Source organism: Anthonomus grandis, chromosome 22, assembly GCF_022605725.1.
Source record: "Anthonomus grandis grandis chromosome 22, icAntGran1.3, whole genome shotgun sequence".
Lineage (NCBI taxonomy): Eukaryota > Metazoa > Arthropoda > Insecta > Coleoptera > Curculionidae > Anthonomus > Anthonomus grandis.
Window position 1 is genome coordinate 13,774,934 of NC_065567.1, and position 14,228 is coordinate 13,789,161.

The 14,228-nt window shown below is 30.8% G+C and overlaps 1 protein-coding gene across 1 annotated transcript in view; it reads right to left on the minus strand.

The window, feature by feature from the left end:
• LOC126749070 (leishmanolysin-like peptidase) overlaps nt 1–14,228 on the minus strand; it is a 105,656-nt gene that overhangs the window by 36,661 nt on the left and 54,767 nt on the right. Inside the window, exon 3 of the mRNA XM_050458688.1 lies at nt 6,800–6,830. Coding sequence (XP_050314645.1) covers nt 6,800–6,830 — 31 coding nt within the window. The remainder of the gene's footprint in view (nt 1–6,799; nt 6,831–14,228) is intronic.

A 14,228-nucleotide genomic window follows, 5' to 3' on the forward strand; every position in this document is an offset into this window, starting at 1 on the left:
AAACATATTTTTGTTTAAAATATTTGTTTCCAAACTGGCTCCAAATTATACAGCTTAAAATATTATCATTTGCTCCATATGCATTACGTACGTAACTAGTTGCAAAAAGGAAGTCTTCTTTCGTTATCGCCATTCAACAATGTTTGTACTGATATACTGTCGATACTTAAGCAACAATTTTGTGTTTGTTTAAGACCTTCCATATTGTTACTAAGCTCACACCATAAGCTCTTGCTAAATCTCTAGTTTAGTTTTCCATTCGACTTCAAAATATACCAAAATAGAAATTTCAACATCCTCGTTTACTACAAATTGCTTCTTTCTTCTAGTTTTTTAAACACGTTTTCCTTCTCAAAAAGTGTCTTCGGTTTGACAAGTTACGAGTCTGGAATCTCTAGTGGTACTCTACTACATGCGTAATAGGCATTTTACTAATTTAGATTTTACAAAAATCATAAACTTTGCTAACGTCAGTATTCAGTTATTTTATTAAATCTCTATGGCTACTGTCATTTTATTCTTTAAAAAATGATTATTGTTTTCCTCTCAAAAAGTGAAAATTTATCATGCCTCAATTTGGCAAAATGATTAATATAGTTATAACTTTGTTATTTTTAGGTTAGTATAAGTATAAATGAACTTTTTTATTAAGAAAAATATTTTCTTTAAAAATAGTTTCTGGAAAAATATATATAGAAAATATAAATATACAAGAGATTCCACTTAACAAAAGTACACTTTTCATATTTTCTCGAAATCGCGATATTAATGTTTTTTATTTTTGCCATTTTAAAAATTCAATTTTAATTTCTTTTATATTCTCAGAAATTTAGTTTATTTTATTTCAAAAATTTTTATAATCGATAAAATTTCCCGCGCCTTTGACCATTTTTTAAATTTTGTTTTCATTTACCTCTATCTTTAATAAATATAATTAAGCCCGTCAGTCATTTATGTACTAAGTTTTCCTTAACTTCCTCTTGAATGATTTTTGCTCATGTGGTTGCTGAATGATATTAAATTTTTTAGTATTTCATGGTCTTTTGGTCAGGATATTTAAAAGTTGATTTCCATTTAACTAACCAGACTTTTTAATATATTAAAATGATTTTATTAATAAATTGATTAATGCAGAGCTGCATTTTTCTTCAAGGCCCTAAAAAATAATGACTTTGTAAAGGTAGAAGATATACAATGAGTGTAATAAATAATTGCATTATTATTTTTTATATAATTTATAATGGGCCAGTTAATCAAATCAAATTAAAAGATATTTTGCATCTTTCATTATTGGATTCTAGCGTTTCATTAGAAATTATGTAAGTTAACAAAAATTAAAATTTTGGGATGCAATTTCATTACATACCTCCTCTTGCTATTCTTTAGGACCTATAAACCCACCTGACGAATGTGCCGATCTATCAGATATTATATTATTTTTTTTTTAAATATTTTCTGTAAAATATACAAATTTCTAAAATTATCTATACGTGAAAAATTGTAAGTTAAATACCAAATAAAAAATATACAAAGATAAAAAAAATAGTGTCAATAATTCTCTGTTGAAAATAAATTTGTAATATTTTTTCATGTCATAAATAATTTAAAAAGTTATAAAAAAAATATTAAAAAGTCAACATTATGATTAAGAACAAAACAAAGGTAAGAACACAAAGTCACGGTCTCATCAAATCCATATAATTTGTTCAAAGCTACACGTGTTTCGCTCCTATCGGAGCATCATCAAGCCTAAAAAATACATTAAGATATTTTTCACAAAAAGAACACTTATAAATTATGATAAAACTCATTACCTAGACCTACACAGATCACATTACAACTAACAACAAAGGAAAGCTAGGTTAAGTTAACAATTCCCACGATAGATAAAAATGTATGCTTAAAAAATAAAAAAGTAAAAATGTAAAATGTCACCAGTGGGGAACGATCCAGCAACCTTTAGATTCATAGGCGCGCGTCTAACCCATAGGCCACCAAGTAACTTAATCAAACATGGGGAACAATCCGAACTATATTAATAGGTGTGAATATAAGTAAACAATCTTAACAATAAAAACCAAAAATATATAAAATCGAAAAGGACAAGACTTTTTAAATTCTTTGACAGAGGTTGTTATAAATGAGGTGAGGTTCAAACGTGAAAATATCGTTCACCAAAATTGTATGTTCCTTTAATCTGGTGGAAATTTTTCTCCCTGATTGCCCTATGTAAATGGCATACAGTCATTACATCATAATGAATATACCCCTGATTTTGAAAAGAAATCTGCTTTATCTATTGTTCTAACTAGCTGCCTTTTTAAACTGTTTGTAGTTTTAAAAGCAATTGTGAGATTTGTAGACTTGAAAAACTTTGCAAGCTGAAAAGAAATATTACCAAAAAATGAAATTGATTCAAAAAGGTCACTATTTTGATTATTAAGATGGATTAAGTTGTAAGTGAGTTTGCGGTAAATCTCAAATTCAAGTTTGTTAGTATTTTTTGAAACAAACACATCAAGAAAAGGCAACCTTCCATCTTTTTCTTCTTCAATGGTAAACGAGATATTTGCGTGAAGAGAGTTTATAGAAATGAGGAAATCCACCAATTTTAGATCATTTCCATTCCATACCACAAAAATATCATCCACGTATCTCCTATAATGATTAAGAAGTAATATTGCAACGTTTGTTTGTTACAACAACTTAAATGGATATTAAATTTATTTTATTTAGGAAATTCTAAGTTATACTTGACTAAAACATGAACAACAAACCTAGTTTAAAAAGTTAGTTATAATAATATCAAGAAATTAATCAAAGTTTTATTTGTTCCTTGGCAAAAACTTTGGGTCACTGGGAGAGTCACATTGGGTAAGAGCAGCAGAGTGTGCAGAGACAGAAAAAAAGACTTATTTTTCATTCTTATACTGGAAGAAGTATTTAATCAGTCTAGGAGTTTTTTTAACAAAGTTCTTAAAGGAGCACTAATGTAATTATTTAAGTTATTTCCTAATAAAAAAATCAGTATTCAACCTTAGGTACATAAAGTTCTTTTTGGATAATCACAAAATGATTTCCCTTATGTACCTTTGATATTGATAGAAATAAATAGCGGTGTTCCCTTTTATTTTTCGCTTCACATAGAGAATTCTCATAGTACTCTCCTCATTTCAGATTTTAAATGTGCAGATGCCAAATTAATGGTTGTGTTATAACTGCTAGACTTTATATGACATATGTACATCAACTAAATTATCATGAAAAATTAATAAACCGCTTTCAGCTAAGATTTAGCATTATTACTTATTTTACATTTAACACAAGGTCATATCATTCATATCATAATCATATAATATGTACAATTACTAATTATTACCCTTTTCTATAATATTTTACAAAATAAATAACAGAATTATTTTATTAAATTCGGTAACTGGTTATTATGGTATTATAAAAATGGAATGTTATAGTTATCAACAAGACTTAAAAATTACCTGGAAAACTATAAAAAATGCATGTATGCAAATATTTTTTATGATTACAGCATTGTTTAAAATAAAGTCTATTGTACTAGACCTAGCACCTGCATAATAAAAATTTGAATTAGTTCATTACAAAGCATAAACACACAATTTGTTAGACCATTATTAAACGCATTATAAACCTTATCTAAAGTTTATATATTATTATCTTATCGCTATTCGTTATGTACGCCCCGTAGCTTCTAATCTTTTGCAATCCAGTGTTTATTTCATACTCACTTAAAAAGCAGGTTACTGATAAAACAAAAAATACTTCAAATATGTCATTTTTCTCTAACCTTTTTGGTAAAAGTAAAGAAAAAAAGGAAAAAGTTAAAGTGATAAGTGGCCCAGGGCAACGAGTCGAACAGGAACAAGATGAAAATCTTCCAGTTCTAAATAGGCGATTATCATTATCAAAGAGCGGCAGGATGAAGGAGAAAAAGCGTATGAACATATCGGTAGTAAAGGAAAATTTTACTGCAAATGAAGAAACCAATATAAAGTTACGTAAAGACTCTCTCCCTAGTACTGAAGTTTTCGACGTAGAAGGAATAGTAAAAGCAGAAAAAGAAAACAACCCGAATAAACAATAATTTACGTTTTGTGGAAAATCAGACTTCGCGTGAGACGTGGTCGCCCTATTATGACATGTTTTATTGTGATAAAAATATAAGTGCTGTCAATTGTACTAAATGTTTATTGGTGATATGTAGATCGTTTTTTACTTTTTTATGATATATGTGGTTGTTTAATATTCTCTTATTTTGTTAGACGGTTGCTAATATACAAATATTAATTGGTTGGAAGGATTTTTTTTTTTAATAAAAATATATTATGGTAAATACGAGAAAAAGGTATTTTAATTCGTCATAAAGCAAATGATAACTCTAAGGCAAAGCATTTGTTTTACATAACATTTTTTTGTCTGCTTATCAAACCCACTTTCACGCTCACTTCCTTAGATTAATCAGAGAAGTTATAGAAATTGTGTAAAGGTAAATAAGATGCTATCTATGGGATTTTGGATACCTAATGTCATATTGTATAGAATTATACTAATTTTAGTGAAGACCTCGCTTCAGCCTTTCTCTGCTGAAAGAGTTTCAATTAAAGAGGTAATAATATATAACAACTTTTTCAAATCTATTTTGATATTTAAGGAAATTGCTAATATATATTACATCGGCAATCAAAGAACGCGCGGGCCGGACAACGGGACCTCCTCTTCCAATCCATCATTGGGGAAATCGCTGATCTAAATACTGGTGCCCTGTCATGTTGAGACCACATTAAAAAAAGTAGTCCATTTTCTCAAAGAGACCTTTTAATAATAAAAATTCAGAGATTGGAGGGACACAAAGCCAATGGTCTCAGATTATGTTTACTTTTTAAAAAACTATTACACGTGTTTCGCCCTAAGGCATCATAAAAGCTATTCGTTTAACACCACAAACATTTAAGTTAAAATAAAAAATAATTATATATAAAAAAATATTGCTGACGTTTACATTTCGCAATAATCAAGGTAAAGTCTTTTTTAGAAAATGGAGGTAAATATCTGTATTCAAATGGGCAGACAACACAAGTAAACAATCATGTTCTCTCGGAAAATACTAGCCCAGATGTTTATAGAAAATGGTTATTTCAGTCTCTAGTCTCAATTTTATAGAGAATATATAAAAGTTTTACAACGAACACTCTATAGACTAATGACGTCTGCTTTCAACATTGGAAATGATAAAAGAAGTTCCATAATAGGACAATCCTCAAGATATTTTTCTAGAAGACTTTGCCAATAAAAAACTTGATCTTCATACGATAGTATATTCTCGAAGATTCTCGAATTCTATTTTCGAAGAGTATGTGAAAACGTACAGATTAAGATATGATAAAATAAAAATTTCTTTTATATAATTACTAAAGAAGTAAAATTCGAAATGATATATTGACATCAATGACTATCTTTTATCCAAGCTGTTCAAATTAAATTACTTCTCTGAAATCCAATTACAGCCTGCAGCTACTAACTGAATATTTCGATCTGATTAGTAAGGTCAAGCATAGACAAATTTCATTAAATGCAAGCTACATGTTGTTGCTGTGGCTTTAATTCAATGAACGACAAATTTAATGATAAAAACGTTATATATATATTTAATGTACATATACGTTTTTTAAGGAAAAAATGACTCTTTACTCCCATAACAATTATTTTAACAAAATTGTGATTAATTTATTTATTATATACCACTAATTTTAAGCAAGAATATTTCAGGACCAAATATGCTCTAAAATGATGAATGGTTTTGATAGAAAACAATTTTGGGAGTCGCTTTGCAACCTAATTAGATTCCATTTTTTTAATTTAATTATCAATAACGTCATTTATTTAAAAGATGTACTCATACTGACTCAATACAAAATGCTGTTCAATAGTTTATTTTTGTGTATTTGCATTACCTACACTGCAACAAAGCCTTTTTGTTGTACCAAATAAATTATATGCAAAAGATTATCTCCTGTAAATAATAATTATATCTGAGACTATACGTTTGTATTATGTATCTTTTCTTTTGAGTAGACTTATCTTTATTATTAGGTATCACAATCAATCTGAAAAACCTAATAAAAAATTATCCCTATTTATCATATCGCTACTTATTTTAGAAAATTGTATTGTAAGAAATATTTGATAAGGCGTTTTCTTCGCTTTAACTATGCCAATATTTCAGTAGATATATAATTTTGCAAAATCTGTATTTTTCCATATGCTGCATTACCTGGATGCTTTTCCGAATATCTTATTTTGTAGTGGTTTTATAAGCTTTTTAATATCTCAAAAGATTTGATTTATGACATATAAGATAAGCGATAACGTTAAGACAGTATGTAGATTGTAGATTATATTATGTCATATTAAACACGTGTAAGTGAAATATAAGTATATTCCACTGGATAAGCAACAAAATACAGGTTAAAATAAAAATAAAATCAGCCAACTGTCCAAAGAATTACCGGATTTATCGATATTTGATTTTATTGAGAAACTTTTATTCTTTTCACTCCACAGGTAACGGTGTCAGAACTCTATGGTGGGGGAAGTCCAAACAGAGAAGAAGCTCAGTAAGATTTCAGACAAATTCAGAATCTGTAGAAATCTCATATTTTTAGCAACTACGTCTTTGTCTTTTTCGTTATATAAATACATACTTTCGTCTCAAAAATATATTAATAAAATATATTTTTAAGTTTGACTCAAATGGTATACTTACGTTAATAAGCTGAAACTTCTCAGACTCCAACCTGTAAAAAATTAACAACATTAGTGAATATTTTTAGTTTAGAATAAGTTTTAAGTCTTTAATATTTTAAATCACAATTTACTTTTTAAAAAATAAGAATATTGTAGTATATTTTACTCCACATTTAACTTTTCGACAGAAAACTTCAGACTAATGAGAGCTTTTAGTTGCAATCAGAAATCGACATGACCTGTTTCAATCTCCCCCTGAGGATAATAACTAAGTTAAAGTAGTTTGATAAATTGCTAAAATTATTTTTATTTAAATCAAATTCCGTGGAAAGTACGTTCCACCATTTACTATGCGTTTCAATTTGAAAAGAGCAAAGTTTCCATTACGTAATGACTCACACATTGACCTATAGGGAGTATGCTGACATGATATTCGTGTATGGTTTCCGTAATGGTAGAGCATTACGTGCTGTTGATGAATACCGACGTCATTTTCCAAATTGAAGAATTCCTAATCGAAAAATTTTTCAGACAGTTTTTGCAAATGCTCAGCAAACAGGAATGTTTCCAAGCGTAAGAATTAATTCTGAACGAGAGGCGGGACTAAATGTAGAAAATGAAGCAAATATTCTGGATATAGTCGAAGAGAACCCGGTTATATGTGGACGTTTGGAAGACACTTAGGAAAACCGGTTTTAAGCCTTTCCATATTCAACCGGTTCAACATCTTCAAGAGGGTGATTATGGCTTAAGGGTTCAATTTTGCGAATGGATCCAACAAAATCGAGGCCTACATAAATACATTTTATTTAGCGATGAAGCTCATTTTACCCGCAATGGAATTAATACCCGACATCACGACAATGAACATCGGTGGTCACATGAAAATACTCATGCCACGTTTGAACAAAACTTTCAACATCGATTCAGTGTTAACGTGTGGTGTGGATTGCTGAACGACCAGTTGTTTGGTCCTTTTGTATTAGATGAGCGTCTTACTGGAGAAGCATATTTACGCTTTTTGGAAGACCATTTAATACACATGTTGGATGATGTTCCGCTAATTGTTCAACACCGAATGTATTTTCAACACGATGGAGCCCTGCCTCATTTTAGGCGCCGAGTGTGTAATTTCTTAGACAATCGTTTTTCTGATCGTTAAATTGGCAGAGGAGGACCTCAAGTTTGGCCACCGACGTCACCAGACTTAAATCCACTGGATTATTGCCTCTGGGGGGTGGATGAAAGCTCTAGTGTACGAAACACCAAAAACCGTAGAATGACTCCAAATTTTAAATGCTTCAAATATTATTAAAAACAATCCCCAAGCAATGAAAGGTGCAACACGAGCGCTTAAAAATTGGATATAATCTATTTTTATTAATCCTTACTTTAAGAAAAATCTTTTGTATTGTCCAATTTAAATAAATATTAAAAATAAATAAGTACCTCTCCAATAAAACAAAAACGGAGTGTTTTATACCTAGCAATCTCTAGCGAATCAATACTCAAAAGTTATCGAACCAATGACGCAGGTACCGAAAGAAGCATTTGAAAATTTAAATCATAAAAAGCGTCAAACTACAATTGTACCGTGTTAAGCCAAAAATTCTGAGCTCTTTGGATACTCTGTCTTTCCTGTTGAGGCAAGCAGATGCATATTGATAAGAATGACAATTTATTGAATAACAAGTAAATAAGGAAAATAAAAATGGCTCTAAGATTGACCTTCTGGAAAGATCTTTCTGAACAAGTAAATACCTGCTAAGTAAAAGTTTGATCAATATACGATTTTCGATCGAAGAGATCGTATATTGGATAAGATAAAGAAAAATTTCATGGTCGATAGTACGCGCTGGATTAATAACCTAATAAAAGGTTATTAATCCAGCAACAAACAATTTTCAAATATTTTGTCAAAAGTTTTTTTAGAAAACTAGATGCTTATTCCATGCCATATAAGTGATTTTTAACTGAGTAGAGAAAATCATTTGGGTTGCTATATTTATTGTATTACATTAAGATTTAAAAGTTCGAAGGTAATAGTCAGTGACATCTCATAAAACCAAATTTTTTTGCCTTTTTCTGCACCTCTAACAATGATAATATATTTAAAATAAGTTTCAAGAAGTTATATCAGTATGTAAAACTATAGACCCCAACACGGTATTTTACAAAACCTTAAAATCCGCTTGTAGTCTTTACTAGCATTTTCATAATTAACAATAATTTGAAATCGATTTTTTAAAGAAATTAAGTGCCACCCCTCTAAAACCTACCTCCTTATGAATGACTAATAGCTTTAGTATAATTAACGGTATCGAAACATTTGCTAAGTCTAATAAAACGCTCAATGTGGCTTTATTATCATTTAAGCCCTTATATATACCATTGGTTAAGTAAGCTATGGCATCCTCTGTAGACATTTTTTCTCGAAACCCAAATTCATTGTTGACAGTACTTTATGAGTTTCCATAAATAAAACAACTCGTTTTTTTTAATAACTCTTTCTTCAAATTGAAAATTGTTAAACTTTTTAGCAATTTTATGTTTCACAATTTTCAGTTTGAGAATATTTTTGGGTCGCCTTTTTTATAAGAATGTTTAATTATAATAATTTTAAAATGAAAACGAAATATCCTCTGTTTAAAAACGTCATTAATTTAATATGAAAACGGATTTTTTGTATTTAGTTACAAGCTTTAAAGTCTCAGCAATAATGTTATCGTAACTGAGTATTTGGTTTTAATTTTCTTATTAACTGTAGAACTTTCTGAGAATCTGTGTTATATATAAATATATACTACCTATCCTCTTCGTTTTCTTTAATTTCCAGCTAACACGTTACATAACCTAATGTCTTGCGATATACTATTTTTATTATTCTAGATATATTTGCTTGCTATCGTGATCAACATACAGGGGATGTATTAATGCTGTTACAACGGAATATTAAAATGTTACATAGTGGGAGACAATTTAAAAACTGGAAATGCCCAAATATTAGGAACGAAAAATTTAATAAAGAAACACTGAAAACAGTCTCTACAAAAAAAAAGGGAAAACAAAAACAAGCATGTTATCTCAACCTTATCTGAAACCCCTTGGACAGGGTAAGATAGGCCCCAAAATATTAAATAAAGAAAGGAAGGTCGAGTAATACAACATCTTGAAGCTCTTAAAAAATGCTTTTCAATGATACCACATAGATAGAAAGCCACATTTCAGTTTTTTTCTGTTTATCAAGGAAAACAATGAATAAAAACACTATTCTGAAATTTGTATTATGATTTAATTAAATTGAAATGATTTTCCTTATTTTAAAAACAATTAGAAAACCTACTTTAAAATTCTTCACGTATATTTAATAATGTTTCTTTGGGTATAGCACGACATTACTGAACTATTTTATGCTGGAGTTGCTGCAGTGACTCAGGTTACGTTTAAAAAAAACAGATTTTAGGTGACCCTACAAAAAGAGATCAAGAGGGTCCATGGATCTAGTTAGCTATTTAATAGGACCTTTTTTTCTAATCCACTGATTAGGATAATGATCATCCAACCAATACCTAATAGGAACGTAATAAGGACGTGTAGCATCCTAGTGAAATCGTAGTAAGATTTTTTTAAAGATAAATTACCGTATATGTCTCTGATCCCGAACCCCCTTGAAAAGACTGTGAGTCGCACAGTCGCTGAAAGATGCAAGCAACCTTGACTGAACGAGGTAACATAAATATCAACTTTTGAGATAATGAAGCTTTCTCAAAAATAAAGTATTTTTTTTGGTATACAACGTTGGATAAATCGGCAACATTTTCCAAAAAAATATGGCCCAGACAACCTATCAAAGTTCCCTGTGTTTGAATATCAAAGTCATACCTATACTCATTTTCACACAATTAAACTACAACCATTATAAAATCTGTAGTGTTGGATTTAATATCTATATCTATACCAGCAATAAATTTATAGATACAACGCTTAGTAGAACAAAACTTAGTAAACATTGATTTAAATTATTAATAAAGTCATAAAAGTTAGTAGAGGAGGACCTATAAAGCGACACACTGGTCAAAGAATTCCAGTTTTACTTGTACTACTTTAATATTTAAAATTTATAACAAATTCCATTTCTCCGTACAAATCACTACAGGGTGGACAACTAAGAATGCGAGGAAATGTATCTCGGAATGTACTCATCGCAGAGGCTTGCGGTAAAAAATATTACTAAAACGGTCAAGAGAAAAACCTCGAAAATATTTCTAAAATGACTGCTAGGGGGGCGTAACTGCGATTTTAAATCTAAAAAAGTAAAGTTTTTGTGAATTTCGATATATTAACCTAACAAAAAAATACTTGATCTTTAAAGTAGAAGACAATCTGAACAGTTTTTGCCGTATCTCTGAAAATAAAGGAGTGGGGGTATTCAAAGGTTTTTGTAAAAAAACACAAAGTTTTGTTAGTTTCACATCTCAGCGCCAGAAGGCTTTTTTGAACATTCAGACAGAAATGATAAATTTTCTCAAAAAAATGAAATGCATTGGATTGATTTTTTTTATGAAAAAGTAGCTTAATGATGCCTAAATCAGCTCGCGAAAACCGCATCTCGATACCTTATTCCTAACCTACAATTTAGATTAGATTTTTCCCTTGGCCGTTTTAGTAATAATATTTTTTTACCGCAAGCCTCTGTGATGAGTACGTTCCGAGATACAATACCTCGCATTCTTAGTTGGCCATCCTGTACATTAAGAAAGTATAGTGTGAGAGTAAGGACTAATACTTTCAGACATCTTTTTTTCTATATTCGCAAAATATTTGTTACAAAAACTTACATAAAATAAAAACAACTACTGCTCCTATAGTGGTGTCACTTATGTTGACACCACTATAGGACGAACTCGTCATCTTGCCCCAAAGAATTTTTTCTTTAGTAAGTATTTTTTTTTACAGATGGTGCGTAACTATAAGAGAAAAAGAGAACGCCGTTCGTGGTCAGAAGATAGTTTAATTGCTGCGAATTATGCCGTCGAAAATTAAAATAAAGCAGTTAATAGAGCAAGCGTTGTTTACGAAGTGCCTGAACCAACATTGCGGCGGTGTGTTAAGAAGAATAGGGAAAACGAAATGTTACCAGAAAGCGGCGGCAGATTTAAACGTACTTTTACAGAAGCACAAGAAATTGAACTAACTAACTATATCAATGATTTTAACATTAGAGCATTTGGTATTACCTCTTTGCAATGCCGAAAACTTGCCTACGAGTTTGCGGAAAAAAACAATATTTCACACCATCAGTTCAACAAAAATCTAAAGCTGACTGGTAAAGACTGGTTAATTTATTTCATGAATAGGCGCAAAATCAGCTTAAGGATCCCTGAGTCTACGTCCATCGGACGTTTAATAGGATTTAATCGCGTTGAAGTGATGAGATTTTCTGATTTGATTCGGGAACTTAAAATAAAACACAATTGCGATGACTTGCACAACGTCTGTTCGAATATATAATGCAGACGAATCAGGTTTGTCCACCGTTCCAACTAAGCAGCCAAAAATTTTATCTCCAACTGGATGCAAGAGAGTGGCAAAAGTGGCTGGTGGTGACCGTGCGTGAAAATGCGTTCTGAACTGTTACATCGATGTCCTCCTAATTCCGGAGGTATAGCTCAACAGAGGGGATGGATGAATACAGATGCTTTTGTTCAATACCTTCATCATTTTATTAAATACACTTCTCCTTTTAACAAAGTGCCCGTTTGATTAATTGGTGATAATCATTCATCCCATACATCTTTAGAAGCAATCAATTTATGCAAAGAGTTTGGAGTGATTATGGTCGGTTTGCCTTCTCACACAACTCACCGATTGGATGTGGGCTTTTTGGGCCTCTTAAAAGATTCTATAGCCAGGCCTGCGACAGTTTTGTGGTGGATAATCCCGGTAAAACTATTACAGACAAAGACGTATGACAGCTGTTTGGAAGTCTATTTAAAAGCAGCAAATTTAGGAACTGCAGTTAAAAGCTTCGCTAAATGTGGAATCGAACCCTTTGATCCAGACGTTTTTAGTGACGCCGACTTCGCACCAGCTTCAGTTAGTGAGCGCAGACATGTCACTGCAGAAAGAGTGTCTAGTGATGATGAACCACTCATCAACATAAAAAACAAACTAAAGAATAAAGCTAAAATATCTTCAAAATCAGCTAGTTTATCCGGTTTGCAAAAAATTCCTAGCGTTGGACTTCAAAATGATGATGATAAGGAGAATAAAAGGGAGCACGTGGTGCATGAAGATTTGGCTGTCTCAGGTCCATGGGGTCTTCAAAATTTGAAACCCAATCAGCAAATTAATTTTGTTGAGATTAGGCCTTTCCCTAAAATAAATCGACCGGTCCTGAAAACGAAGAGAAAGAAGCAAAAGTCGTCGATATTGACTTCTACTTCCAATAAAGAAGACCTTGAAGAGAAAGAACGAGAAAAAAATGATAAAGTTCAGGCTAAGAAAAGAAAGTGTGAAGAAAAAGCAAAAAGAAATGTTTTCAAAAAGACTGAGCCTCCAGTTGAAGATTGGATAAAGTGCGATGTATGCGAAAATTGGTGGCATGAGGCCTGCATGAGAGAGAAGTGTCTATTATTATGGTGACCTTTGCATGTAATCGTCATCTTGCCCCAATATGTTCGTCATTTTACCCCACCATTGGGGCAAGTTGACGAAATTGCAACAAGTTTGAACATTTTAATTTTTTTAGTAATGATTTGTTTTTTAATTTATGAAAAATCAAGTTAATGGTCTATGATTCTATTATACTTTTGAAAACCTTAAAATTATATGTAGTTTATTTTTTATTTTATTTTTTATCTTAAGCTCGTCAACTTGCCCCACCTTACCCTATATACCTATCTCTCTATCGCTCACGGAGCTATTACCAAAATTACGTGTTGGAAATGCAAGTGTGATACACTGTCGAAAAGGCAATTAAAAGGGTGACCCCTTTGGACAAGCTGAGATACAACCCTAAAACCCACTTTTATTTCTTTTTTTAGTTCTGTACTCACATCCACAAAGTATTTGTTGCAAATGTTTGCCATCACCAGAGGATCGTTGAAAGGATGATCTTTTTCATCCTTAATAACCAATGTATTGCTTTTTTGCCCTTGCCTCCACCAATTATATAATTTATGATTTTATATACTTTTTAATTATCATTCCTGGTACTATTTATTCATTTTTTGTAAAATATATACTTTGTTATATTTATTAGTTTATTTTAAGACCATAATTGGCTAGTCATCTATGACACAAGTAGGTAATATGTAAGAATTTATTTGTTTTGTTGTTGTGCTGGTGTTGATAAAAAAATGGATGTAAGCATGGATGTAAAATGGATATTATCTAGTTGTTTAATATAAGACAAAAAAACATAATTTAACATGAGAGAGATATTT